This window comes from Oncorhynchus kisutch, linkage group LG19, assembly GCF_002021735.2.
Source record: "Oncorhynchus kisutch isolate 150728-3 linkage group LG19, Okis_V2, whole genome shotgun sequence".
Classification (NCBI taxonomy): domain Eukaryota; kingdom Metazoa; phylum Chordata; class Actinopteri; order Salmoniformes; family Salmonidae; genus Oncorhynchus; species Oncorhynchus kisutch.
The window spans coordinates 35,116,229-35,143,435 of NC_034192.2; the positions used below are offsets into that span (position 1 = coordinate 35,116,229).

The 27,207-nt window shown below is 41.3% G+C and overlaps 3 protein-coding genes across 6 annotated transcripts in view; all 3 read left to right on the top strand.

The window, feature by feature from the left end:
• The first annotated feature begins 362 nt into the window (after positions 1 to 362).
• On the top strand, positions 363 to 2,928 carry LOC109864746 (ADP/ATP translocase 2-like). Its single transcript, XM_020452665.2, has 4 exons — positions 363 to 642; positions 1,577 to 2,060; positions 2,177 to 2,317; positions 2,461 to 2,928. The coding sequence occupies exons 1-4, from the start codon at positions 532 to 534 to the stop codon at positions 2,616 to 2,618; spliced, it is 894 nt and encodes a 297-aa protein (XP_020308254.1). The 5' UTR covers positions 363 to 531; the 3' UTR covers positions 2,619 to 2,928.
• Positions 2,929 to 7,721: 4,793 nt separating this feature from the next.
• LOC109864866 (uncharacterized) lies at positions 7,722 to 15,317 on the top strand. Of its 4 annotated transcripts, none has more exons than XM_020452885.2 (16): positions 7,722 to 8,171; positions 8,850 to 8,961; positions 9,615 to 9,828; positions 10,212 to 10,354; positions 10,909 to 11,071; positions 11,206 to 11,261; positions 11,471 to 11,661; positions 11,903 to 12,013; positions 12,161 to 12,286; positions 12,597 to 12,698; positions 12,782 to 12,940; positions 13,121 to 13,724; positions 13,834 to 13,897; positions 14,022 to 14,206; positions 14,326 to 14,414; positions 14,607 to 15,317. In XM_020452885.2, the coding sequence occupies exons 1-16, from the start codon at positions 7,983 to 7,985 to the stop codon at positions 14,697 to 14,699; spliced, it is 2,601 nt and encodes an 866-aa protein (XP_020308474.1). In that variant the 5' UTR covers positions 7,722 to 7,982; the 3' UTR covers positions 14,700 to 15,317. The 4 variants fall into 4 exon arrangements, 3 of the variants coding, with proteins under 3 accessions (XP_020308474.1, XP_020308475.1, XP_020308473.1); XR_004204274.1 differs by having other exon boundaries at positions 7,746 to 8,171; positions 13,834 to 13,904; XM_020452884.2 differs by having other exon boundaries at positions 7,746 to 8,171; positions 11,471 to 11,688.
• Positions 15,318 to 17,716: 2,399 nt separating this feature from the next.
• Positions 17,717 to 27,207, top strand: part of mrpl11 (mitochondrial ribosomal protein L11) — a 53,718-nt gene continuing 44,227 nt past the window's right edge. The window contains exon 1 of the mRNA XM_020452666.2: positions 17,717 to 17,841. The gene's annotated coding sequence lies outside the window, so the exon portion shown is untranslated. The remainder of the gene's footprint in view (positions 17,842 to 27,207) is intronic.

Genomic DNA, 27,207 nt, shown 5'->3' on the forward strand with positions numbered 1-27,207 from the left:
AGCTTCCATGCTTTTCACATGACCTTGGGTCCAGAACTCACCAACCAAAAGCTTGGTTGGTAACGCATAATCAAGGTGTGTCAAGTGTCATTCACAACCATGTAGTCTACTTAGCCAGCAACCTATTGAATGACATCCCTCAAAAGTAGCTATTTTAAACCTTGGATAACTTTAATGTTATCACATTTAATATTATAGGCCCGTCTTTCATGTATGATATTAATGAAATGTTTATTTTGAAAGAAAGAAATACTCTTGGACACAGGCCAACAACACAGCTGAATTCATGAAGGCAGGACAAATCTCTCAGGCCAGAGGACGTTCATAAAAACATCGTCTCCGCCCACTAAATCCACCAGCGCACCAATGGCATGCCGCCTTTCAGCTCCCGCTTTGTCTCGCGAACACAGTGGTATTAAATCCGCTCTCAACTAAACGTATCGGCCATTTCGACTGAGCCGGCATACCTCAGCAATCTTTGGTTGAGCGGGAAGGTTTCCGTGTATCAACGTCCCCGATAACAACACAAAAATGAATGAGACCGTCGTCTCGTTCGCTAAGGACTTCTTGGCTGGTGGTATTTCCGCTGCCATCTCCAAAACAGCTGTAGCTCCTATTGAAAGAATCAAGCTTCTGCTTCAGGTAAGTTTGACTGGCTTTTCAGAAATTAACTTTAGCTATAGTAACGTTACAGTACTATAACGTAACTAACGTTAACACCGGTGAAAGGGATTCGTTTGGTACTAGCTGGCTAAGTTACTGTCGTAACTCCTCTCGTACTTGCCATTTAGTTTATTTTTTTTAATTTTATTTTTTACCTGGGTTACCTAGCTAACTCACTTCTGTAACTTAGCTCATGTCATTGGTGCCTTGCAAGGTTGAAAAGATGCGAGTGACTCGTCCATTTTGGTTCATCTTGGGACTGTCAGTTCAGCAGCAAACCGGTGTCTGTCTTGTCTGGGTATTTGGCTAACGTTAACTACTTTGCTTGCTCCAAATTACAAACGTTATTATGCAACCACGTAACGTTGAGTTTTTAAAGACTCCTTATGTGTCATGCTCATTTGTCATTCCTACTAGTTATTTGTTCACGAGCTAGCTTGGACATTGAACGTCGTTGTGTCCTCCGTCATCAAATTACGTAACTAGCGGTTACTAGGCCCGAGAAGTTGCCAAGGTCGTAGCAAGGGGAGGCTTCATCCTGTGTTTAGCTGAGGCCTAGCGAGAACCAATCTAGTGCTGAGGAGGCGCGTCCTTATGGTGAATGGAATGTGGAAAGGCAAAGTGCTTGGTGCTGATGGACAACGTTACCTAGCTTGCTTATTGTCTACATTATTTGAGCTACTATTAGCTGTGTATCCACAATGTTGCCACCATGAATTACTATGACTGGTATTGTTAGGGGTGTTGGCTTATTTAGTTGACCTAGTTGGCTAAAGACATTGAATGCTTGAAGCATACCTGTTACACTTTTATTGCTACAGGTAGGCCTTGTCCTCTGTCATTAAACCGCTGTTTCCTTTTCTCTTAAAAAATATTGTATGAAGACAGTGTTTTTTGATGTTTGTGAATACAGGTGCAACATGCTAGCAAACAGATCACCGTTGACAAGCAGTACAAGGGTATCATGGATTGCGTCGTCCGTATCCCCAAGGAGCAGGGCTTCCTGTCGTTCTGGAGAGGCAACTTGGCCAACGTCATCAGATACTTCCCCACCCAAGCCCTCAACTTTGCATTCAAGGACAAATACAAGCAAATCTTCCTGGATGGTGTGGACAAGAAACAGTTCTGGAGGTACTTCGCTGGTAACCTGGCCTCTGGCGGTGCTGCTGGCGCTACCTCCCTTTGTTTTGTGTACCCCCTCGACTTTGCCAGAACCCGACTGGCTGCTGATGTCGGCAAGGCCGGTGCTGGGCGTGAGTTCAACGGCCTGGGCGACTGCTTGAAGAAGATCTACAAGGCTGATGGTCTGAAGGGCCTGTACCAGGGATTCTCCGTGTCGGTCCAGGGCATCATAATCTACAGGGCATCTTACTTTGGTGTCTATGACACAGCCAAGGGTGAGTCCATGGACTGCTCTGAGCACAGGCCTCATTCTTCATGTCTGAGAAGAACTGCAAGTGTGTTTGTTTCACAAATCTTAAAGCCTGTTTTAATCTGCTTGGTTTCTCTGTAGGCATGCTGCCAGATCCCAAGAACGCAAGCATCTTGGTCAGCTGGGCCATCGCTCAGTCTGTGACTGCAGTCGCTGGTCTTACATCCTACCCCTTCGATACCGTCCGTCGCCGTATGATGATGCAGTCTGGACGTAAAGGAGGTAATTGTTAACTTTTGAACACTTGTCTGTATTTTAGTTTAAAGTTATTTATTCACTGTCATGCTATTCACCAACAGTGGGCAACTGCTTGAGAAACATTCAGCCAAGGCAGAGGTATGACCTGTGTTGCTTTTGTTTTGCAGGTGACATTATGTACACTGGCACCATTGACTGTTGGAAGAAGATTGCGAAGGATGAGGGCGGCAAAGCCTTCTTCAAAGGAGCCTGGTCCAATGTTCTCCGAGGCATGGGTGGTGCCTTCGTGCTGGTCTTGTACGATGAGTTGAAGAAGGTCCTCTAAACTATTTTTAGATGTCTCCCCATAAATGTTTAAACTGTAACATAACTTGTACATTTGGAAGGACTGTCAAATTCCGCCTTATTTATAGGGACCAACTAGTATGTTTGTGCTAGTTGTACTAGAGAAATCGTTTTTGCACTTTTAATTTGCCCAATGTTTTTCTGTTTTTCCCCCCAAAATGTCATTCCCATTAAAAAAAAAAAAAAAAGGGTACTATGCCAGGTCTTCAAATGTCAACCTGTTTCATCTGGATGGCCTGTTTCTAGTCAATACTGTAAAAATAAAGGCAACCTACTGAATGAACCTACAATGAGCTTTCCACTTGGTTTGTGTTTCTTTGGCAGTGGCATCACAATGGCATGTAGTGTTACTCCTGGATTCTCCCTGTGTGGTTTCTCTTGAGAGCCAGCTGGTGTCTTATTCGTTGAGGTGTAATCTTAAGAGCTGGGTTGTCCTTGACAGTTATGGTTGGGCTCCAGCCAAAGTCAGCTGACTGGCGCTTGGACTGGGTGGGTGTAATCTATAAACTGGTGATAAGGTTCTAAACATGGATGGTGAGAAAGAAACTGCTACAGAATCTTGTGGCATGAAGTTGGTGGCTTGTTCTTACCTGGCTCAAAATGCATATTTGAGCAGAATTTACTCAAACGAAGTAACTGACATCCACATCTGAGAGGAATGCTAGGATTCTGTTGCGAAGTGGATTACTTCAGGCTTCTAAATATACTCTTCGTTCTCTCAAGCTGGGTGCTGGACCGTTACCTGTATGCGGAGCCAACGGTTAATAAAATGACAATCCTGCTCAAAGATTGACGTTGAATTTGAGTTTGACTGGGTGCCAATCTACACTGCTCCAGCAAATAGACTGTAGAGAAGCAAACTCAACCCTCCCTTTTAGAGTAGTTAGCTGAATGTCAGAATAAAGTACTAGGAAATAGTGGGTGCTGACATGTTAAATCTGAGACTCGATCCTGCACTAGTGACATTGCTGAGAAATTCCTCCAGATCGCGGCAGCTGTTAAATGGGAGCCTATCCAAACTCATGTCATCAAGACGTCAGAATGCGCCTTAACGGTGTAGTTGTGAAAAGTTAAGACTTCGGTACATCAGTGTTGGCTGCAATATCTGGTTGTAATCCTGTCCTTGGGTTACTTTCACCAGCTAATGTCAACTACCGGAGTAGGCAGGCCAATGTCATGCTCTTTGTAGACATGGTATTGTCTACGATGTTCTTCAATGGAGGACACTCTTAATTTAGCTCTGTGCCTCTCAGATTACACATGATTTACCCAGCAGGGTATGGAGTACCTAATCTTCCTTGGGCTGATGGGAGTTAGGAAGTCATCCTTGGCATCAGCATTGCTTTAGTGACACCAAATATGGTCCTGAATGGTGATTTACCCAAATCATTGGTAAGTAACTTCAGATGTTTCAGCATGCCCTTTCCACTTCTGCATCATTACAGGAGGAGGAGGCATATGTGAGTTGCTTAGGTAACACCCATTTGAGGTCATTGGTGAGAGCTCAGATAAGCATGCTTTCAGTAGTACCACACCTTTGGACTTCTAAACTTTAGTGTCTTATGGTCTATTGCAGATTGAAAGTGAACCACACTAAGACCAATATTACAATGACTCACAGCATGGGCTGTTATGTAAAGAGGCAGATTATTGCAGTGAGGTTATTTACAGGTGAAACTAGTTTGATCTGCCCTTAACTGGTGTCAACCTAATGTCAAAGAACAGAGCCTGCTGATGGATCACGTGGTTTTAGCATATACTCTGCTGCGGTTTCATAATCCTTTCCTGCTGAATGACGTCATTTACACGTCTCTGCTCGTCACTGAAATGAAAGGAATGTGATTATGGAACCGCAGCATTGGTTTCAAATCAGATTTAAAAAAAAAATATATATATATATATATCCAATTAGCTGCTTCACTACAGCACCTTAGACTTAAGTAAATACATCCAAAAACATATGAGAGAAACACTGGATAAGAGCCAGGGGGTGCTCATTTAGACTACTTAGTTCATATTTTAATTATACTCCATATTTAAAATGGCATTTTGAATGTTAAACATCACGTAGGATCTGAACGTCTTTTTATGCACCGTTTACCATTGCCAGTATGGTTTATGGTTAGCTGCCAGCTCATCGAAATGCAGAGAGTGCCATCATGTGGTGATTCTGTTATTTGCGTTTTATCTATTCCCTTTACACACTGTTGGTAGAGTAATTCACCAACAACAAAATCGTAAATGGAGCAAAAGCATTCCTTGACATTTCGCATTTTATTTCTATGATAAATCTACAGCGCTCAAATGAAATTCCTTGAGAGCAATTTTTTGGTTTTCAAATTTATATCATTTTACAAAGTCATGACAAAACAATGGTCCTTAGTTTTTGGGTTATGATAAAGAGTTGTGCTAGTGAGGTATCTTATTGAGAAAGGTATAGTTAGTGTGTAACAGATTCCCAGGATTTGAACTTGCTCAGGATTTGGTATGCTTAATGCGGCCATTAAGCATACCAAATAAAAAAAAACATGCTAACTTTGGTTGGCCTGGTGATCAGTGGCCTCCTTCAGGTTTCCGGGAAGCTGCACTTGTACAACTGTTCATTTAGCCATAACACGTACTTGTTTTCATAGGTCAGATCAGTACCCAGTTCAGGCTGCACATCCTGAACAGTCTCAGATCTCTGTTTGGCATTACACTTGCAATTTGTGGTTAATTAAACAAAAATACAGCACAGGCTTGGATCCACCAAGGGGGGAAAAAAAGTGTCATTTAGGCCGTTATATACAATTAACTTTAAAACATTGATGGGAAAACATAAGGATTTTTGGGGGGGGAAAACAAAGATGTTATCCCCCTGTATGTGAATGTACTACTAGACATGGATTTATATGGTATTACAGCCTAACCGAGGTAAAATCTGATTTATTGGATATTTGGTTCTCTCGTCAATAGCTATTGAACCAAGCATGCCATGACTATGAAGATGGTATTTTCTGAATCGGGTGGATGGAGAACAATCCACTTTTAAAATATTTTATTACTATAAAAATATATTCTGAATTGGGGGAAGATTGACATTTTTTTGTTTTCCATTCTCCCCTGATTGAGAGTATCCTTTTCAAAGTCATGCTTTGTGACCCCCTCCCCAAATAAAAAATATACAAAAGTATGTAGACACCTCTTCAAATTAGTGGATTCATTGCTGACAGGTGTATAAAATCGAGCACACGGCCATGCAATCTCCATAAAGAAACATTGGCAGTAGAATGGCCTTACTGAAGAGCTCAGTGACTTTCAACGTAGCACTGTCATAGGATGCCACCTTTCCAACAAGTCAGTTCGTCAAATCTGCCCTGCTAGTGCTGCCCCCAGTCAACTGTAAGTGCTGTTATTTTGAAGTGGAAAGTCTAGGAGCAACAACAGCTCAGCCACAAAGTGGTAGGCAACACAAGCTCACAGAACAGGACCAACGAGTGCTGAAGCGCGTAGCGAGTATAAATCGTCTGTCCTCGGTTGCAACACTCACTACCAAGTTCCAAACGGCCTCTGGCAGCAACGTCAGCACAATAACTGTTTGTCGGGAGCTTCATGTAATGGGGTTCCATGGCCGAGCAGCCGCACACAAGCCTAAGATCACCATGCGCAATGCCAAGCGTCGGCTGGAGTGGTGTAAATATCGCCACCATTGGACTATGGAGCAGTGGAAATGCGTTCTCTCAAGTAATGAATCACGCTTCACCATCTGGCAGTCCGATGGATGAATCTGGGTTTGGTGGATACCAGGAGAACACTACCTGCCCCAATGCATAGTGCCAACTGTAAAATTTGGTAGAGGAGGAATAATGGTCTGGGGCTGTTTTTCATGGTTTGGGCTAGGCCCCTTAGTTCCAGTGACGGGAGAGCTTAACCCTACAGCATACAATTACATTTTAGATGATTCTGTTCCAACTTTGTGGCAACAGTTTTGGGAAAGTCCTTTCCTGTTTCATGACGTCCACAAAGCGAGGTCCATACAGAAGTGGTTTGTCGAGATTGGTGTGGAAGAACTTGACTGGCCTGCACAGAGCCCCTGACCTTAACCCCATCGAACAACTTTAGGATGGATTTGAACGCTGACTATCCTCCTGATTCCTGCTTACAAGTAAAAATGAAACTGGATGCAGTCTATCACAGTGCCACCCGTTTTGTTATCAAATCACCTTATACCACCCACCACTGCGACCTGTATGCTCTAGTCAGCTGGCCCTCGCTACATATTCATCACCAGACCCACTGGCTCCAGGTCATCTATAAGTCTATACTAGGTAAAGCTCTGCCTTATCTCAGTTCACTGGTCACGATAACAACACCCACCCGTAGCACACGTTCCAGCAGGTATATCTCACTGATCATCCCCAAAGCCAACACCTCATTTGGCTGCGTTTCCTTCCAGTTCTCTGCTGCCAGTGACTGGAACAAACGTAAAGGACTCTCAGACCATGATAAACAAGATTATCTGGTCTGATGAAACCAAGATTGAACTCTTTGGCCTGAATGCCAAGCGTCTGGAGGAAACCTTGCACCATCCATATGATGAAGCATGATGGTGGCAGCATCATGCGTCATATATATATATATATATATAAAAGAGAGAGATAAAAACTTTTTTTTTACACAAACCAAAAAGGTCCACAAGTCATATAGAATATACCATCTTTATAGTCATGGCATGCTTGGTTCAATAGCTATTAACGAGAGAAACCGGAATATCCAATATAAAACACATTTTACCTAGGTCTCTGACCTAGAGGTCCAGAATTTAAGTACTCACCCGGGGGATCAATGGATTAAGCCCCAGTCTATCTGTTCCAAGATTGTGGTAGGCAAAAAAACCTCGTGGTTAAAAAAAAGTGAAAGAAATTGAGCCGGGAAAAATGTGATCTTAAATGTTTTAGTTGTGTTGTTTTCCATTCGCCTCTGAAAAAAGGTGGCGCATGCTACATCAGAATGACCTTTGTCAGTCGTTTTAAATAATTTTTGAATTTTAACAAATCTTGGCAAGCTCAGTTGATCCAACTATGGCCAATAAATAGCATGCCATGCCAGAATCAGTTGCAGATAGAGTAAAAAGCATCACTCTGACCAATCAGTGCCCTCCTCTGGGTGCACAGTTGTTGTTTTTTCTTCTTAATGTTTTTTTTTTTTTTTCAAGACGAAGGACAAGCAAGTTCAAATGGCTTTTGCCATATCTCCATGAATTAATGTTTTTGTTGATAAAGATATATATTTTAAGGCTGAAAAGCGACACGAATGGAAACTTCGTAGTGGAAGGAATGTTACTGGTGTCTTGCAAAGATAGAAAATGTACCTTTGGCGCTTCTCTATCGCCATGATTCTTGGGCTTGTTTGGTATTTCTCGGACTGCGGACAGGTTGTGGCTCAAATAGTTTTGTGTTTACTATTTTGGCCATCAACCCCTCATTTCTTCATAAAGACCGGACGGGAAAGCGGCACTCAAACATACGATGTGGCTGAAGACAACTCATTTCAGGTCATTTAAACCGTTATATACATTTCATACGATTGACTATTCAATTGCAGTTATTTTTTCGTCTGTCTTAGAAATCATCATCGCAACAATGTAACGCTGGTCACGAGAATCAATGTAACATGGCGTGAGCCATGCACGTTACTTCTGTTTATAAAATGACACAATGAAACAAGCTTATGAATCATGTCATTAATACCAACAAACATTTTAATATTTCAACGGATTGTCAGTCTGTGATCTATTACAAATCGTTAGACCATGAACGATTACTGTTGTCTAGTAACTTAGTTGTGGTGTCAAGTGACACTAAACTTATGACTTAAAATTGTAATGACATGTTCTTGACATGGACCTCCTCATGCCCTATAAAGCTGGTGGAAAAATTCCCATATTTTTGCTAGTGGACGGAAAATAAGGTGAGAGTTGAATATACACATTGGCAATGAAAGGAGTGCTATGACAACAACTGAGAAATAATGGTGTCCCACATGGTGTAGCCATACACCAAGGTGAAGCTCTACCTTCCATGCACATTACTCTTTGTAGTTTAGCTGGTTTCTTGCTGTGTACACATGCTATAGGGACTGGACTTGTGCCATCTTTCTACTTGGTTTAATCTACAAGGTAAGGAATGAATGATGTCAAAACACTATAATCCTTTCTGAATTTTTTTTACAGGAAACACTAAAGGATGAACATTTAGGTTGTGGTGTGACTGATACAACAAGCACTAAAGCTAAAACATCACAGGAGACACAGTTTCCCCATGTGAAGAGGTCTCTTCAGCAAGGTGTGTAGTTGTGCTCAGCATGAGCTGAGGGCCTTACAGAATTTGCCATTATAATGTAGAACGTTTTTGTAAATCATCCTGTCAGGCTTTCTTCCAGGATGAAATATTTGTAAAGAAGTGTCTGTTCTTAAGATCGGTTAGTAACAAGACAAGGACACATAACGGAAACATTTTGTGCTGAGATTCTGCCTTTTGTTTTAGTGATATATGTTCAGCCAAATGTAGGTCTGTATTCTGCGACAGTTGAGTAGGACAGCAAATGCGGCTGCAGACATCTGATGCTAAATGATCTGGGAGGGGCTTGGGTATCACAGATGTTGGGGGAATAGACATTCTACACCCTTTTCAATGTGCTATGCTTTGGAATATGGAAAGTGGAGGTTTTACCAAGTTGTGGTTGTGCATGAAAGAGGAAATGGAACAACGTTGTTTGCATATTTTGTATAAGGCATACTCAGTCAGGTTTGGACTGTTTTCTGTCAGGAAGTAGTTTTGACAATCCTGCTAAAATGAACACAGCTCACTTCAAACTGCACAATATGGAAGTACAATAAGTAGCCTAGCTTATTGCTTACAATACTCAGGGCTCTTTTAAATGTAAGTTATGTAAGTTTAGTTTTGCTTTTGGGTTGATTCTGAATGTGTGTTCTCAGTGTTTGAGTGTGCCTACGCCCAGCTAGTCCTCCCCTGGTACTGCGTCCCTGAGCCCTGTGACAGTCAGCTCCTGCACGGGGTGCTGTGGAAGGAGTTTGACCAAGTCATTGATCAAGTCATCAGCAGAGGCAAAGACTTTGATGTCTGCTCAGCAAGTGTGGGCTGCATTCGCATCCTGACCCAGCACCTCCATAGTGCCAAACAGTCTGATAGGTAATGCGGCTCTCCTGAAGTCACTTGTAGAATAGGTATTAAGTTGCCGTTCTCCAGCTATATCACTTGCCTATACTGTTGAATTGGTTTATGTATATTTTAATGTTAATGATTTATCCTAATCAGTCAAAGTTCTGAAATTCAAACTTTTTTTATTGGGTGTAATGCCTTTTTTTGATAGTTCCCTGGCTTGGTCACATGAAATCTATGTATGTTTTCACATGTTGGAACAATGGCCTGTATTTAGGTGATAGAATGTATTGCTAATACGTTTGTAATACTCTGTCCTAATGTAATTTGTCTACATAGTAATACTGTCATTAGTCCAAAAAGGCTTTTTTTTATTGACTTTGTCTCTGTCTGTTTGTCTCTTTTTGTCTCAGAGAACCATTGTTCAGCTCTAGGGGAGAGGAGGTTGAAGTTCTAAGAGTCTTCTCTGAAGCACTGGTGCGAAACCTTTTCCCTCAGTCTCTATGGGGACTGGCAGTCAGCCACTGTGCCTTAAATGAGATTGTTGCCTTAAAAGGTAAACCCCACAACATAAGCCTATCAGTGCCTCAGTTTTCTCTCATAGCTCAACTTTTGAAAACGAGAATAAATTAGCATCAAACATTGTCATTCCATCATGGATAGAGGTACTGCACATACTGTGCTACAACTAAAATAAGGGCTCTCCTTAGAGGAAAGCTAAAACAGTGTGTCGAAACCTACTGATAATGGTTTGTGGCTCTGATCACAGGAGTCAGTGAAATGAGTTGAACAATTACATTTATGGCTTAGTAATGGTAAGGGATTTTACTGTTGTAGATAAAATATTAACTTCTATATTCTGCATCTGTAACTTTATTGGATTAAATGAGCCTTGAAATGTATCACTTTTTTTATTGCCCGGGAGACATGGACAGTGGTGGATACTGGAGGTGTCCATTAGTATAACAGTGAAACCAGTGGAAAGTGTCACAGTAATTCTGAGACTAAGTGTGTGGATTTCTTCCTATGTATATTGAACATGGCTTTGTCCTACCATAATAGTTTACTCTGTATAGCCCTTCACATTGACTTTGTCATCCGTGCCCTAAGTGCTGGACCTGCTGGTGCGGTGGCTATCAGACCCAGACAACCTCAACCAGCTGGTGGTGAGTCGGCTGGATGGAGTGACCCCCAAGAGCTCTGTGGAAGAGCTGTGTGAGTCTAACTCTGACGGGGCCTCTCCAGCCGCCCTGGAGAGCCAGACCAGTGATGCGTGAGTGACCATTTTCTTACCAGGCTACTTCTCTTTTTTTCTCTTAGGTAGACACGCTTCAGTGTTGTTAGGGTGGTGTGCCGACAACACCAATAAATAAATTGTGCTCTGATTTTGTTTGGTTGCCATTTTAGAACACTGGAAGAAACCGAGAATGCTCAAACCGGTGATGGCAAGTCCAAAAAGAAAGGTGTGGGTGTGTTTATTTGGAACAATAACTAGGCTAGATTGAAACACTTTGTTTGGCACAAACAACATTCTGTGATGTTTAAATTTTTTATGTTTTGTTTTTGTTTCCCCTGTGCCTTAAGGTTCTTGCAGTTTGCAGTCAACCTGTGACACAGTAAAGGCCACGGAAATGTGGACACTTAGCTAATTGGATATGTGTTGTTTTTCCAGCCAACAAATTGAAGGAAGGCTGGTCTAAAATCCTTGACAAGATGAAATCGAAGAAAGATAAAAGGAAGAAGATGAAGAAAAAGGAGCAGGTGCTGGTGGTCAGAGCCAAGTCTATCCAGGATTGTTCATCAAAGGAAAGTGAAGGTAGTAGCCGGGAGTGTTCCATCCAGAGGCAGCAGGACCCCGACAGCGTAAGGACACTGCACCAGATAGAGCAGGTCTGCAGTCAGCACTGCACTATTCACTCTGCTCTAATCTTTTTCATAGTAAATGTTATAGATTTTATCAATTTTATTTGATATCTTACAGACAGTACATGTTTTGCCATCTATCCAATAGAAGGTAAACATGAAAGCCTTATTTCTGGATGCCCTCTGAGGTTGAAACGTAACACGGCTGACATTAGGTTTTGTAATTGTTTTGGTTCACCAGGAGGATGGTGATCTGGAGAGCTACTTGACCAGCGTACAAGAAGAAATGATGGAATTCAAGCTGTCATATGAGATGTGGCGGGTTGGCCACTGGGCTGTCAGCGTCCCTCATGTGAGTCACAAATCACACACAAGTCACTGGAATGCAACTACTGCTCAATATGAAAGTGAGTTTTGTGAAGACATGTCCTTGGTCGTTCTGTGATCTAATAATGATTGTGCCAGAATGGTGTGTAAAGTAAGATGTTACTGTCTGCAGATGGAGAGGGAAAATGAGGAGATGTGTTTTACAGTTCACCTAGAAGAGAGGGATAACCCTGAGAACCTTCACTGGGATGTAAAGAAGACCCAGACGGACATCATCCATTTCTGCAACCTATGGCAGGTTAGAGATGGATGAAGAGCGAGATTGTATTGTTGCAACCCCCCCCCCCCCCCCCCCCCCAAAAAAAACTGTGCTGTTGTCAAAACAGACTGCTGTAAAAGTTTGGAATGCATCAGATACTGCACTGTTTAATTTAATCTCTGACATCTTATGGATGTTGTACAATTACATAAAAACATTGCAGGTTCTAATAGTCTGAGTGCACCGTCTTTTGACAGTCTCTTTTGCATCCTCTATGGAGCCATATCATATAGTTATGTCACACATCATTCTTAAATATCTTTCATGGTTTGTGTTTTTTGTTTTGTAGGACTCTGCTAATTTACCCTCCCTATCCGTGTTAGAGGCAAGCACTGAGAGTAACAGCGAGGATTTTAGAGAAGCCAAAACGTCCCTCAAGGTCTTCTTACAGGTACACTGGCACACTTCAGACACAAGCAGAAATGCACATGGTATAATAAAAAATGCATGTCTTAATCTCCATGCCCTCTCCAGGAGCTGGTCTCTGATGCTCTGATGGGCCACACTCAGCCAGTGTTTCAGTTTCTGTGTCCTCTGGACAAGCTGCTGAGTGAAGAGGAGCATGTAGGGGGAGTGTGGGGTCTCCTTAGTGGCCTGGCCTACTTCCTGTCTCCAGGGCAAGAGGAAGATGAGGTATGCATTTTAATTACATGTTGAACAAGGCCTTCAAGATCATCTTGTATCATAATGGGTCACCACAAATTACAAATAATGCCCTCTGCTGGTGCATTAAGAAATCACAGCAGCTGTGAATCTTAAGCAGTCGTCAGTCCGTATTTGTAAAGGTATTGCAATGCACATTGCATTTTTCAGGACAAGCACAACACTCTTCAAAGAGGGACCAAATCAGATGATTCCAACACACCTGAGAATGCAGACTCAACTGCAACTGAGAAGCTGAATGAAAACATTGGTGATACAAGGGATGGTTCTCTTTCAGAACCAAGTCCCATTGAGTGCTGCAGAGGTAAAGTGATGGTGCCAGTAGAGAAATCAGACTGTTTGGTTAATGCAGGCAAAACCGAGGACACAAAAGAGGAATCGGAGAACCCTGTAACTTCTCACCTAAAGATGATCAACAAAGAACTATCCAGATCAGAGGAGTGTCTGGCCCAAACAAAATCCGACAACCCTGAAGACCAGACCGACTCTGTCTGTAGGCCGCGACATTTCAGTCAAAATGGAGGCTCGCAATATGACCTCGCTGACAGTCCGTCATGGTGTTATTTAGTTGGAAAGTCAAATAAAAAGGATAAACTCACTTTCAAAATGTCAGGAGGGATCCACAGGAGTAGAGTAAAGGACATGGGGAGTCAGTCAAAATTAGAAGACTCGCAGTGTTTGAAAAAGAACCAATCCAGCTGGGAGCAAATGGAAGCAACCAAAGCCATTTTTGATTTGTTGAAAGCAATATCTGGTTAGTTTTCTCTTCTTAATTGGTTTGAAATTGTAATTTTGGATGTTTTATATTTTAATCAGTCACCTGTAGTAGTGTGTAATAATCAGCGCCCTACTTTTCCCTCCAGGTAATTCCATCCTCCTGAACATATTTGATGCGATTCTGAAACCCGTCATGCCGATATTGAAAAAGTAAGAGGTGAAATATTCTCCCATTTTCCACTGCAGTCCTGGTTCGTCATAGTGACAGGGTAATAAGATGATCTACATTTGGCCTTTTGAGAATCCCAGCATTACTTTTTATAATCTCCTCTAGGAAAGTGAAAAGCTTCTTGAATAAGATGAACCCAACGGATGCCCAGATGGCCTCCTATATCGATAACCTATGTGACAAACAGTGGCCTGAGGGCTCGCCAGAGGTGACCAGCCCTAAACCCCACCGCAGCAGTCAGGAAAAGAACGAGACCAAAGACCGAGCTCAGCACCTCATCAATGCCAGATGTACAGGATATACACTGTTTTTCACTCTCATCAACACAGCTGCTAGAGTTATGATTTTCATTCTAAGACGGAGATGTGGGAATTGTCCCAGTTCACTAACATCATGTTCTCCACTATAGATTCAAACTATTTAATCTTGAAGAAGACTGATATGGAGACAGTGTTTAAGCTCTTCCAGGACTGTGAAGAAAACAAGAAGCTGGTCTATGTGAGTGTTTAGCCTATTGAGTTTCTGTGGCGAGCACTGGAAGAGATGTCAATTTTTGCTGTCCTCATTAATGTTTCAGCGCTCGCTCTCTATATTTGATATTTGTCAAATGTCATAAAAATATGTCTAGACTTTCTTGTACAGTTTGGTAGAAACATTGACTCAACTTTTGCTTCTCTTTATTTTCAATAGATGCTGCTTTCATTCCTTTTGAGAGAGCTTCTGCCGGGTGAGGATGCCCTTAATGTGAGTGCCATAACCCTGCAGAAAGTGAACGCCAACTAACTCATTTTAAGATGTTCACAGGTCATGCTTTTAAATTAACTGTAGTTCTGATGTTTTAGAAAATTAAACAATTTATTTGATTGGTTGTCATGCCTTAACAGTCCCATTTAAGTCTACACTTGGTGGGAGTATTATAATAAAGAAATCTTATGATACATTTCCAGAGAAGTATATTTTACCTCATACATTAAACATGCTGTGAATCATGCCTATTATTTAAAATGTATCATATGTTGACGTGTTATGTATTTGGCAATATCAGCACACTAATGTGAGGTTATTCAAGTTAAAACATCCTCTACCGGTGACAATGGCGTACATCGTTAATCTCAGAGGGGGCATAAATGTACTTTGATTTCACTGGTAGTGACACACAGAGCACTTTGAATAAAATGTTGAAGTTTTGACCTAAAGGGTTTTGAGCACTTTGAGCACTTTCATAGTTGATGGGGAGACGTGTTATATCAGAAGCTTTTGAGGAAAGTTGTTAATATTTTGTTATTGGATTTTGAGAATTTCCAGAAATTACATACGCACCTGCCTTCTAAAAGAAAGCTTGCAAGACACTGAATGTGAAAATTAAGTGTCTTGTTAATAAAGCTATTTTATATATATCTATATTAGATTTTCCTTGCTTCTTTGGCTGCGTTTACACAGCAAGCCCAATTCTGTTTTGTTTTTTAACCAATTGGCCTTTGACCAATCAGATCAGCTCTGAAAAAGAGCTGATGTGATATGATTGGTCGTAAGACCAAATCATGGAGAGAAAAAAGTCATAATTGGGCTGCCTGTTAACACAGCCTCAGACATATGCCTGGTATGCTTTAGATTGTGTGGTAGGTATATTCTGTCTTCTGATTCTTCCAGTCCTGCCATATGGGATTAATGAGTTTTAACGAGTTTTTCTATGTTGAGCATTTTTATGTTCACAAAAAAAAATGGATCATTAAAGTAACTGTTTAGCGTTTCTAGATGTCTATGAAATAGAACCTTAGAAAATGAGTGAAATTGTTTTCCTTCACAAAAATGTAAGAATATTAAAAGGCAGCTTTTCTTTGTTGGAATACTGTGTGTATACCCCATCAACAGAATGGTGTGGGCGTATACCGGTTGATAGAAATATTAACCCATGTAGATGCCTGATTGGCCAGTTCATCCTCTTCAGGAGGATAACATCATCCTCTGAGTAAAGGGCAAGTATTTTTAAACTGTCTGAGATGTGGGTTCGAAGTGCTTTGGCCACATGAGTATAGGATGAGTCAAGAACTTTATTTGGGTATGAGTTAACAGAATATAAACTTATAAAAGTCAGATTTCACTGAACAGTTTCTTTAAAGCCCACATGCAGTCTTTTTAAAATTATTTTTAAATCACTATGTGCATGAAAATAACTTTCTTATCAACTTTAAATATATTTACATACACAGCCCTGATTGGCAGATATAATTGTCTAGACCATGGTTTTTCAAACTCTTATCTGTGAAAGTGTTGGTTTTTGCCCTAGCACTACACAGCTGATTCAAATAACCAACTCATAATCAAGCATTAACTATTTGAATCAGCTGTGTAGTGCTAGGGCAAAAACCAAAATATGCACCCGGGGGGGGCCACAGGACCAAGTTTGGGAAGCCCTGCTCTAGAGAAGTGATTCACAAACTTTATTTGGTTACTGTACCCCAAATCACATTACATTTGCTCTGTCTGGAGAACCCACAAAGTACCCCCTCATGTTCATGTTACCAGTAGGCCTATGGTCACTCATGAGTTTTCCCGAGTACTTCCTGTGGATAGCACAAGTACCCCAGGTTGGGAACCACTGCTATAAAACCAACCCTGCTTACCCCATCAAAGAAGGAGGATACGTATGCAAATAAAAGATGACTGGTTATTGGTCTGAATAATCAGATCATATTGTGATGTCATGCTGTGGACCAAAAACTCCATCTCACCTGAACTGGCTGAATTATAACATTTTTGCTCGAAAAACTCTTACACTAAAAGAGCATTATCAACATTTTGCAAATTCCAGAGTGTTATTTCGACCTCATAGTGTGGAAATGTCATAAAAAAAAAATGGAAATCACATTGTTAACTGCACTGCACCTTTAATGCTATGCCTAATGATGATACCCAAGTAATATTTGGGTATCATCAAAATAGTAATATTGATCTAGCTTCTCTGTTCAAGCCAGTCAGTGTTGTTTTGAATTTCTTTTTTTGAATGAGAAGAAAGTATCTGAAAATAGTATAAATACTTCTGTCTTAAACAGCTTCTTTATTTGAAAGCATATACCATAGGCCTTAGAGTATTGTTGTGTTTAGTGCTCCTTTACTCTGCTGAATGTGCAGAAGGGCATGAGACAAAGGAATATGTAACATTAGGGAAAGTAGTGGTATGTGTTAATTGTAGGGGTGCCCATGGGGCTGGGAATCAGACATGTGAAGTGCGAGAGAGGCAGGTTGAGGTTTCCAGGGTTAGAGTAGTGCATATGTTTTCATATGCTGAGGCAGTGAAGAAAGTAGAGGGAGATGGGTAAAGGAAGGGATCCTGAGAGGAGTGGTGTGAGTAGTAGATCTGTATCAGTACAGAGGTATATGCCAATAAGTGATTTGTTTCAGTAAGATTGGATTTTTAGCATTAATAGCAATGGTTATCAACTGTACTGCAGGGATGGAACGTAAGTCACAGAGAATTGAGGTTGTGGTGGCAGCTGCAGAGAGTTATTTGGGTGTGTGAGACTTGAAGTCAGAAGAGTTACAGGGTGTGTTAAGTGGTGGTGTTCCATCCATTCGGGTTGTTGACCTGAGGTAGGACTAAATATATTTAAGTAGTGGAGTAGGGTGGTGTGATTTTTATTTTATATTTGTGAGTGTAGTGTTAGATGGTAGGGTATTTGTTTATAGATTTTTTTTCTCAAGCAAAGTATAAGGGGCTTGTACTTCAGTCTAGTAGGTGGTAATGCATATGGATGCCAACCGCCGTTAAACCTCATCGAAGAAGAAGATGAACGCGATTCCTGTTTCCCTCCAACACAGTAGGTGGCGTGCTCACCAGGATGTCTGGTTAATCCAAGATGGCTGCGCCCTGAGAATTAGTTTCAACGTGAAGGTGCTTCTGCTTTGGACATTGAATAACGGATAGGTATGGTACAAATTACAATTTGTTACTTACATTGAAGTGTCTGCTAGCTACGTTTTTCCTATTTCGTCATCTCTAATGTCTAGATTTATTTCGCTAGCTTGTTTCAATCGTGCGATTGCTAGCTAACGTTATTTCTTATTCCGCAAAGTAGCTAGCACGAGCTGACACTAACTTGCGATGGGTAACGTTATTAACTAAATGTTGTATGACTGTCTGCAAAAATGCTCAAATCAGTATTTCCCACGTTATTCATTGTCCTTTTGTTGCATGCTTTGGTTTTTCCATTTATGTTTTGATGTTTGACTTTAGCACATAGGGCCCACTGATCCGTGTCACCTCGTTGACATCTCGTTAGTGGGAAGGTCTTTCTCTCCCTATTTGATTTCTAGAAAAACATTCATTTGTCTTCCCTGTTTTTCGTTTTGCTCCACTTTTTGGTTTGCTTCCCGTCTTTAAGTTTGGTGTGGGCTTTAATTTCGTTTGTCTGTTAGTAGGCACATTTAGTGGGCGCTCATGGCGGGTGTCTTATTAGGTTCCAGTTGTTGTTACCAAGGTAAAAAACAGTTTCAGGTTGGATATTCGCCTGTAGTTTTCCTTACGTCCACCAACAGCAGCTAGGGACTGTCAACATTGTGACAAATCACATTTTCAAATTTCAATAGTTATTTAACTAATACTCCGAAAACTTTCACAACTGGTTCTAGCTAACCCGATGGCATAGACACACACTGCACACTTATTTTTTTTGTCGATTTGCATCTAGCATTATTTTAAATGTATTTATTTACATTTTTTAATTCCAATAGCTCCTTGGTCATGTGACCTACCCTTCTATATTGCACATCCTTTAGTTAGTCCATCAAGATATTTTACATGAATTTTTCAAAATGTAAAATTTCAATAGTTCCTTGGTCATGTGACCCACTGACTTAAACATGGTGCATAATGTACCTGTCTATATTGCACACACTTGCTTGTGTACTGTAAAATCCTGCGGTTTAACGTAAATTTTTCATAATTTTACATTTCAATAGCTCCTTGGTCATGTCAATTACACACCTAAGAAGCGTTCAGTGGATATACACCCATATTGCATAACCTCTAGTTGTCTCTTCTATATTGTTGTACATTAATATTAGTTTGACAATTAGCGGGTTCAGTCCAGTGTTTACCCTTTTCTTTAATATTTATCTATAATAATTGGTAGTTCTTAGTACTTATTTTCCCTGTTTTTTTATTTTTCCACGGTATTTAACAGCGGTACACAATATTTATTTTTATTTATTTTACCTTTATTTAACCAGGTAGGCAAGTTGAGAACAAGTTCTCATTTACAATTGCGACCTGGCCAAGATAAAGCAAAGCAGTTCGACAGATAAAACGACACAGAGTTACACATGGAGTAAAAACAAACATACAGTCAATAATGCAGTATAAACAAGTCTATATACAATGTGAGCAAATGAGGTGAGAAGGGAGGTAAAGGCAAAAAAAGGCCATGATGGCAAAGTAAATACAATATAGCAAGTAAAATACTGGAATGGTAGTTTTGCAATGGAAGAATGTGCAAAGTAGAAATAAAAAAATAATGGGGTGCAAAGGAGCAAAATAAATAAATAAATAAAAATTAAATACAGTTGGGAAAGAGGTAGTTGTTTGGGCTAAATTATAGGTGGGCTATGTACAGGTGCAGTAATCTGTGAGCTGCTCTGACAGTTGGTGCTTAAAGCTAGTGAGGGAGATAAGTGTTTCCAGTTTCAGAGATTTTTGTAGTTCGTTCCAGTCATTGGCAGCAGAGAACTGGAAGGAGAGGCGGCCAAAGAAAGAATTGGTCTTGGGGGTGACTAGAGAGATATACCTGCTGGAGCGTGTGCTACAGGTGGGAGATGCTATGGTGACCAGCGAGCTGAGATAAGGGGGGACTTTACCTAGCAGGGTCTTGTAGATGACATGGAGCCAGTGGGTTTGGCGACGAGTATGAAGCGAGGGCCAGCCAACGAGAGCGTACAGGTCGCAATGGTGGGTAGTATATGGGGCTTTGGTGATAAAACGGATTGCACTGTGATAGACTGCATCCAATTTGTTGAGTAGGGTATTGGAGGCTATTTTGTAAATGACATCGCCAAAGTCGAGGATTGGTAGGATGGTCAGTTTTACAAGGGTATGTTTGGCAGCATGAGTGAAGGATGCTTTGTTGCGAAATAGGAAGCCAATTCTAGATTTAACTTTGGATTGGAGATGTTTGATATGGGTCTGGAAGGAGAGTTTACAGTCTAACCAGACACCTAAGTATTTGTAGTTGTCCACGTATTCTAAGTCAGAGCCGTCCAGAGTAGTGATGTTGGACAGGCGGGTAGGTGCAGGTAGCGATCGGTTGAAGAGCATGCATTTAGTTTTACTTGTATTTAAGAGCAATTGGAGGCCACGGAAGGAGAGTTGTATGGCATTGAAGCTTGCCTGGAGGGTTGTTAACACAGTGTCCAAAGAAGGGCCGGAAGTATACAGAATGGTGTCGTCTGCGTAGAGGTGGATCAGGGACTCACCAGCAGCAAGAGCGACCTCATTGATGTATACAGAGAAGAGAGTCGGTCCAAGAATTGAACCCTGTGGCACCCCCATAGAGACTGCCAGAGGTCCGGACAGCAGACCCTCCGATTTGACACACTGAAGTCTATCAGAGAAGTAGTTGGTGAACCAGGCGAGGCAATCATTTGAGAAACCAAGGCTGTCGAGTCTGCCGATGAGGATATGGTGATTGACAGAGTCGAAAGCCTTGGCCAGATCAATGAATACGGCTGCACAGTAATGTTTCTTATCGATGGCGGTTAAGATATCGTTTAGGACCTTGAGCGTGGCTGAGGTGCACCCATGACCAGCTCTGAAACCAGATTGCATAGCAGAGAAGGTATGGTGAGATTCGAAATGGTCGGTAATCTGTTTGTTGACTTGGCTTTCGAAGACCTTAGAAAGGCACGGTAGGATAGATATAGGTCTGTAGCAGTTTGGGTCAAGAGTGTCCCCCCCTTTGAAGAGGGGGATGACCGCAGCTGCTTTCCAATCTTTGGGAATCTCAGACGACACGAAAGAGAGGTTGAACAGGCTAGTAATAGGGGTGGCAACAATTTCGGCAGATAATTTTAGAAAGAAAGGGTCCAGATTGTCTAGCCCGGCTGATTTGTAGGGGTCCAGATTTTGCAGCTCTTTCAGAACATCAGCTGAATGGATTTGGGAGAAGGAGAAATGGGGAAGGCTTGGGCGAGTTGCTGTTGGGGGTGCAGTGCTGTTGTCCGGGGTAGGAGTAGCCAGGTGGAAAGCATGGCCAGCCGTAGAAAAATGCTTATTGAAATTCTCAATTATGGTGGATTTATCAGTGGTGACAGTGTTTCCTATCTTCAGTGCAGTGGGCAGCTGGGAGGAGGTGTTCTTATTCTCCATGGACTTTACAGTGTCCCAGAACTTTTTTGAGTTAGTGTTGCAGGAAGCAAATTTCTGCTTGAAAAAGCTAGCCTTGGCTTTTCTAACTGCCTGTGTATAATGATTTCTAGCTTCCCTGAACAGCTGCATATCACGGGGGCTGTTCGATGCTAATGCAGAACGCCATAGGATGTTTTTGTGTTGGTTAAGGGCAGTCAGGTCTGGGGAGAACCAAGGGCTATATCTGTTCCTGGTTCTAAATTTCTTGAATGGGGCATGTTTATTTAAGATGGTTAGGAAGGCATTTTTAAAAAATATCCAGGCATCCTCTACTGACGGGATGAGATCAATATCCTTCCAGGATACCCCGGCCAGGTCGATTAGAAAGGCCTGCTCGCAGAAGTGTTTCAGGGAGCGTTTTACAGTGATGAGTGGAGGTCGTTTGACCGCTGACCCATTACGGATGCAGGCAATGAGGCAGTGATCGCTGAGATCTTGGTTGAAGACAGCAGAGGTGTATTTAGAGGGGAAGTTGGTTAGGATGATATCTATGAGGGTGCCCGTGTTTAAGGTTTTGGGGAGGTACCTGGTAGGTTCATTGATTATTTGTGTGAGATTGAGGGCATCAAGTTTAGATTGTAGGATGGCTGGGGTGTTAAGCATGTTCCAGTTTAGGTCGCCTAGCAGCACGAACTCTGAAGATAGATGGGGGGCAATCAGTTCACATATGGTGTCCAGAGCACAGCTGGGGGCAGAGGGTGGTCTATAGCAGGCGGCAACGGTGAGAGACTTGTTTTTAGAGAGGTGGATTTTTAAAAGTAGAAGTTCAAATTGTTTGGGTACAGACCTGGATAGTAGGACAGAACTCTGCAGGCTATCTTTGCAGTAGATTGCAACACCGCCCCCTTTGGCAGTTCTATCTTGTCTGAAAATGTTGTAGTTTGGAATTAAAACTTCAGAATTTTTGGTGGTCTTCCTAAGCCAGGATTCAGACACAGCTAGAACATCCGGGTTGGCAGAGTGTGCTAAAGCAGTGAATAGAACAAACTTAGGGAGGAGGCTTCTAATGTTAACATGCATGAAACCAAGGCTATTACGGTTACAGAAGTCGTCAAAAGAGAGCGCCTGGGGAATAGGAGTGGAGCTAGGCACTGCAGGGCCTGGATTCACCTCTACATCGCCAGAGGAACATAGGAGGAGTAGAATAAGGGTACGGCTAAAAGCTATGAGAATTGGTCGTCTAGAACGTCTGGAACATAGAGTAAAAGGAGGTTTCTGGGGGCGATAAAATAGCATCAAGGTATAATGTACAGACAAATGTATGGTAGGATGTGAATACAGTGGGGGTAAACCTAGGTATTGAGTGATGAAGAGAGAGATATTGTCTCTAGAAACATCGTTGAAACCAGGAGATGTCATTGCATGTGTGGGTGGTGGAACTAATAGGTTGGATAAGGTATAGTGAGCAGGACTAGAGGCTCTACAGTGAAATAAGCCAATAAACACTAACCAGAACAGAAATGGACAAGACATATTGACATTAAGGATAGGCATGCTTAGTCGAGTGATCAAAAGGGTCCGGTGAGTGGAGAGGTTGGTTGGTGATTTAGACAGCTAGCCAGGGCATCGGTAGCAAGCTAGCATAGGATGGAGGTCTGTTAGCCACCCCTTACGTTCCGTCAGTAGATTAGTGGGGTTCCGTGTGGTAGAGGGGATTAATCCAAATCACACAACAACAACAAAAATAAAAACAATAGATATAGTTATAGAGGCCCAAGAAGAAAAGATAATAATAATAATTTAAAAAATAATTTAAAAAAAATAATAATAATAAAAAATTGTCCGATTGTCTATTCAGATAGCAGCCGGTAAGACAGCTAACGGTTAGCAGGCCGCAGATGGGCGTTCAGGTAACGTCGCGACGGAGGAGCCGGCCGAATAACTCCTTCGGGTAGATAACGTCGGCAGTCCAGTTGTGAAGGCCCGGTGGGGCTCCGCGAAGGCAGTAAAACGGGTCCGGATAGGTGACTGCAGCCCAGGTGTGATTGATGGAACTCAGGAGTGATTGACGGAGCTTGCTAGCTCCGGAATAATTGATGTTTGCTCCGGAATCGACGAAGGCCGATGGTCACACGGATAGCAGCTAGCTAGCTGTGAGATCCGGGTATGAATGTCCAGGGACATGGAGAGAAAAATTGGTCCGGTATGTTCCGTTCCGAGCCGCGCTGCGCCGTACAGAACTGGCGATAGATTTTCGAGCTAAAGGATAGCTGATGACCACAAACCGTGGCTAGCTGAATACTAACGATTTGCCAGTAAAGGAGCTAACTAGCTTCTGAACTAGCTTCTGGATTAGCTTCTGGCTAGTTTCAGGCTAGCTTCTTGGAGTTTCTGGCTAGCTTCTTGGAGGATTACAGATCTGAGGTAAATAATACTTTTTTATAAATATACATTGGTGAGGCGGGTTGCAGGAGAGTGTTTTGAAGATGAGTTGATGGAAAATAAAAATAAAATGTATGTGAAAAAGTTGTAAATATATATATATATACAGGACACGACAAGACGAGGACAAAAGACGTCTGAACTGCTATGCCACCTTGGAGAGGTGGCATAGGAGACAGGAGACAGACAGATAATATCTCCTTTCGTCATTAATATCAACCATAATGGGCAAAGTACGAGAGTCATGCTATTAATTGTCCAAAGCAGGGATGGAGAGTGAGTTAGTAAGGTAGGCTGCAGTGGAGTTGCTGGTCAATACATAAACTGAACATGTAACCACAGTAATGGTGGCCAGTAAATCAGTGAATAAAAATGTAATATTGACAAATTCAACAAATTGTAGACCTTTAAGCTTTTCCAACATGTCAGATACTTAACTTCAAATAAGTATGAAATATTTCACAGTGTTAACTTCCTCTTCATCCTTGGTTGATGGACATTTCAGAGCCTCTTCAGTGTGGATGGGGTATAGCATACATTTTCAACAACAACCGACTGCACTTCCAGTTTGTGTTCTTTACTCTGTTGAACTATTTTGCCTTCATTCCTAGTTACAGCACATGGAACCACCGTTGGCATGCATAACATTAAATCTAAAACAAAACCAAGCGTAACACTTTATAAATAATATCAATGTAGTATGACGAATTAGCCATCCATTGTGTTATATCATAAATTACATACCAGACATTTTTTGTAAATCCTCAGCCATTTCTTTTTGCAGTTGCTCCATGTGTGTTTGAAGATTCCATATCAATTTGGGAGTGGATGTTAGGGAAGTTCTGTGCAACTTCCTTGGCCATCTACACCAAAAAATAAAATAGAGTTTTTGACCTAATTGTCACATAACAGCTAACCATTCATTATTGAAAATATAACGATCAAACCTGCATTACAAAGACCCCACAACTGAAGGTGTCCTGCTGCATGGTGTGTTATTTCCCCTCCTTTCCACTTTGTCCGCCCAGTCGTCTTTTCCATGGCAGGATCTTCTCATTTAGAAGTATTCTCTTTTTTATGTAAAAATAATGTAATTCTGATTAGTTATAGGCAAATTAATACACAAGCCAAATTTGTATGCTGTTTTCCTTATCACTATAATCTAGTAGTAATTTATTAGTAGAGGTCATTTCCTTTATGCCCCATTCTACACACACACACAGCCTAATTATAGGCACTGAACCATTTACAGGACAATAATAAAAGTAGCATATAGGATCCAACCCTATCACAGAGTGAATAAATGTAGAGCGTTTGTAGACTTTAAGAAAAAAATATTAAGTGACAGTTTCATCAGTACGTGCTTAAAGAAAGTTATATCACAAATATGAGTGCCCACCAAATCTATGACAATAGAGAATGAATTGTAAAAATATCTGAAAATGTCAGTTGTTGAACATTATACTTCTATTTGCAATAGCAATTTATGATATATGCAGTTGAGGAATATTCCATGTACCAACACTAAATGTAGGACGGACATAAGACATTCCCACATGCAGTATTTTATTATTATTATAATTATTTTTCACCTTTATTTAACCAGGTAAGCCAGTTGAGAACAAGTTCTCATTTACAACTGCGACCTGGCCAAGATAAATCAAAGCAGTGTGACACAAACAACAACACAGAGTTACACATGGAATAAACAAATGTAGTACAGTCAATAACAAAATAGAAAAGTCTATATACAGTGTGTGCAAATGAAGTAAGAGTAGGGAGGTAAGGCAATAAATAGGCTATAGTGGTGAAATAATTACAATTTCGCAAATAAACACGGGAGTGATAGATGTGCAGAAGATGAATGTGCAAGTACAGATACTGCGGAGCAAAAAAAGTTATATATATACACACACACACACACACACACACACAGTGGGGCAAAAAAGTATTTAGTCAGCCACCAATTGTGCAAGTTCTGCCACTTAAAAAGATGAGAGGCCTGTAATTTTCATCATAGGTACACTTCAACTATGTCAGACAAAATGAGAAAAAAATCCAGAAAATCACATTGTAGGATTTTTAATGAATTTATTTGCAAATTATGGTGGAAAATAAGTATTATTTGGTGGCTGACTAAATACTTTTTTGCCGATATTTGTTGAAGACTGTCACAGATCTACTACTCATACGAATCCTCTCAGGATCCCTCCCCTTGACCCACAATTGGTGGCTGACTAAATACTTTTTTGCCGATATTTGTTGAAGACTGTCACAGATCTACTACTCATACGAATCCTCTCAGGATCCCTCCCCTTGACCCAACTTCCTATAGTTTCTTCATTGCCTCAGTATACGACACCCTCTGCACTACTGACCCTGTTAAACCTCTCGCAACGGACATTTCTGATCCCCAGCCACACATACTGCTTCTTTCCCCCAATACTACACATTCCTTTGTCTCATGCCCTTCTGCACACTTCTCACACCTAGGAACCTCCCTCCTACACTCTGCAGCCACATGCCATAAGCTTGACACCTGTAACAATGTAATGGATTTGGGACAAAAGCTTGTACGGGACAACTGAAATATCTTAACATCACTTTGTCAGGCAAAGACTCAACATCAAAACTCAAAAGAACAGACAATAACTCTTCTGTTTCACAACTCATGCCACCCTTTCCGCGTCGCACCAAAAGACAAGCATCACAAACACTGGGCATCTTTCATTTCTGTTGGTCTACTTTCACATTTACTGCTACCCCAGTTATCACACCCTGGCACCCTTTTGAGAGCAAAACGCAATTATCACAAGACCACTTTCGGTTACCTTCACTGATTCCACAGCACCCAACTCTGTTTTCACCCACCCTGAAACACCATTAGGGATCAGCAAAAGGCAGGAGTCCGTTTTCTCGAAAAATGTTAATCCTACTGTCACAGACTATGAGAACTTCACCACACCTGCCACCGCTGTTAGTTTACCCTCATTCATTTCCATTTCACCTCCAAATCCACAGAAGAAAAAGAGAGATTAATTAATTAAGGATAAATTCATCAATGAACTAATTAAAAACGAATGAGGTTTTCCCTTTTATCGGTGGATTAGTTGTCGGAGTAGAGAACATTTTGTATGACTCAATGGGTAAAAATCCAGCAAAAAAAAAAGGAACATGCATTTCAGGTAAAATAACAACCCAACATTTACCTTTGGCATTTGGAAATTGCTCCCAAGGATGAACCAGACTTGTGGAGGTCTACAATTGTTTTTCTGAGATCTTTTGATTTTCCCATGATGTCGAGCAAAGAGGCACTGAGTTTGACGGTAGGTCTTGAAATACATCCAAAGGTACACCTCCAATTGACTCAAATGATGTCGAGGAGCATATCAGAAGCTTCTAAAGCCATGACATCATTTTATGGAAATTCCCGAGCTGTTTAACTTAAGGTATAGGGGGCAGCATTTTCACTTTTGGATAAATTGCGTGCCCAATTTCAACTTCCTGCTA

Excerpts from the sequence above, each read along its gene's own strand:
- LOC109864746 (XM_020452665.2), top strand. The coding sequence starts at position 532 with ATGAATGAGACCGTCGTCTCGTTCGCTAAGGACTTCTTGGCTGGTGGT. Across the intron at positions 643-1,576 it reads GAATCAAGCTTCTGCTTCAG|GTGCAACATGCTAGCAAACA; the intron begins GTAAGTTTGACT and ends TTGTGAATACAG. Across the intron at positions 2,318-2,460 it reads GCAGTCTGGACGTAAAGGAG|GTGACATTATGTACACTGGC; the intron begins GTAATTGTTAAC and ends TTTGTTTTGCAG.
- LOC109864866 (XM_020452884.2), top strand. The coding sequence starts at position 7,983 with ATGTACCTTTGGCGCTTCTCTATCGCCATGATTCTTGGGCTTGTTTGG. Across the intron at positions 12,287-12,596 it reads ATTTCTGCAACCTATGGCAG|GACTCTGCTAATTTACCCTC; the intron begins GTTAGAGATGGA and ends TTTGTTTTGTAG. Across the intron at positions 14,207-14,325 it reads GCACCTCATCAATGCCAGAT|ATTCAAACTATTTAATCTTG; the intron begins GTACAGGATATA and ends TCTCCACTATAG.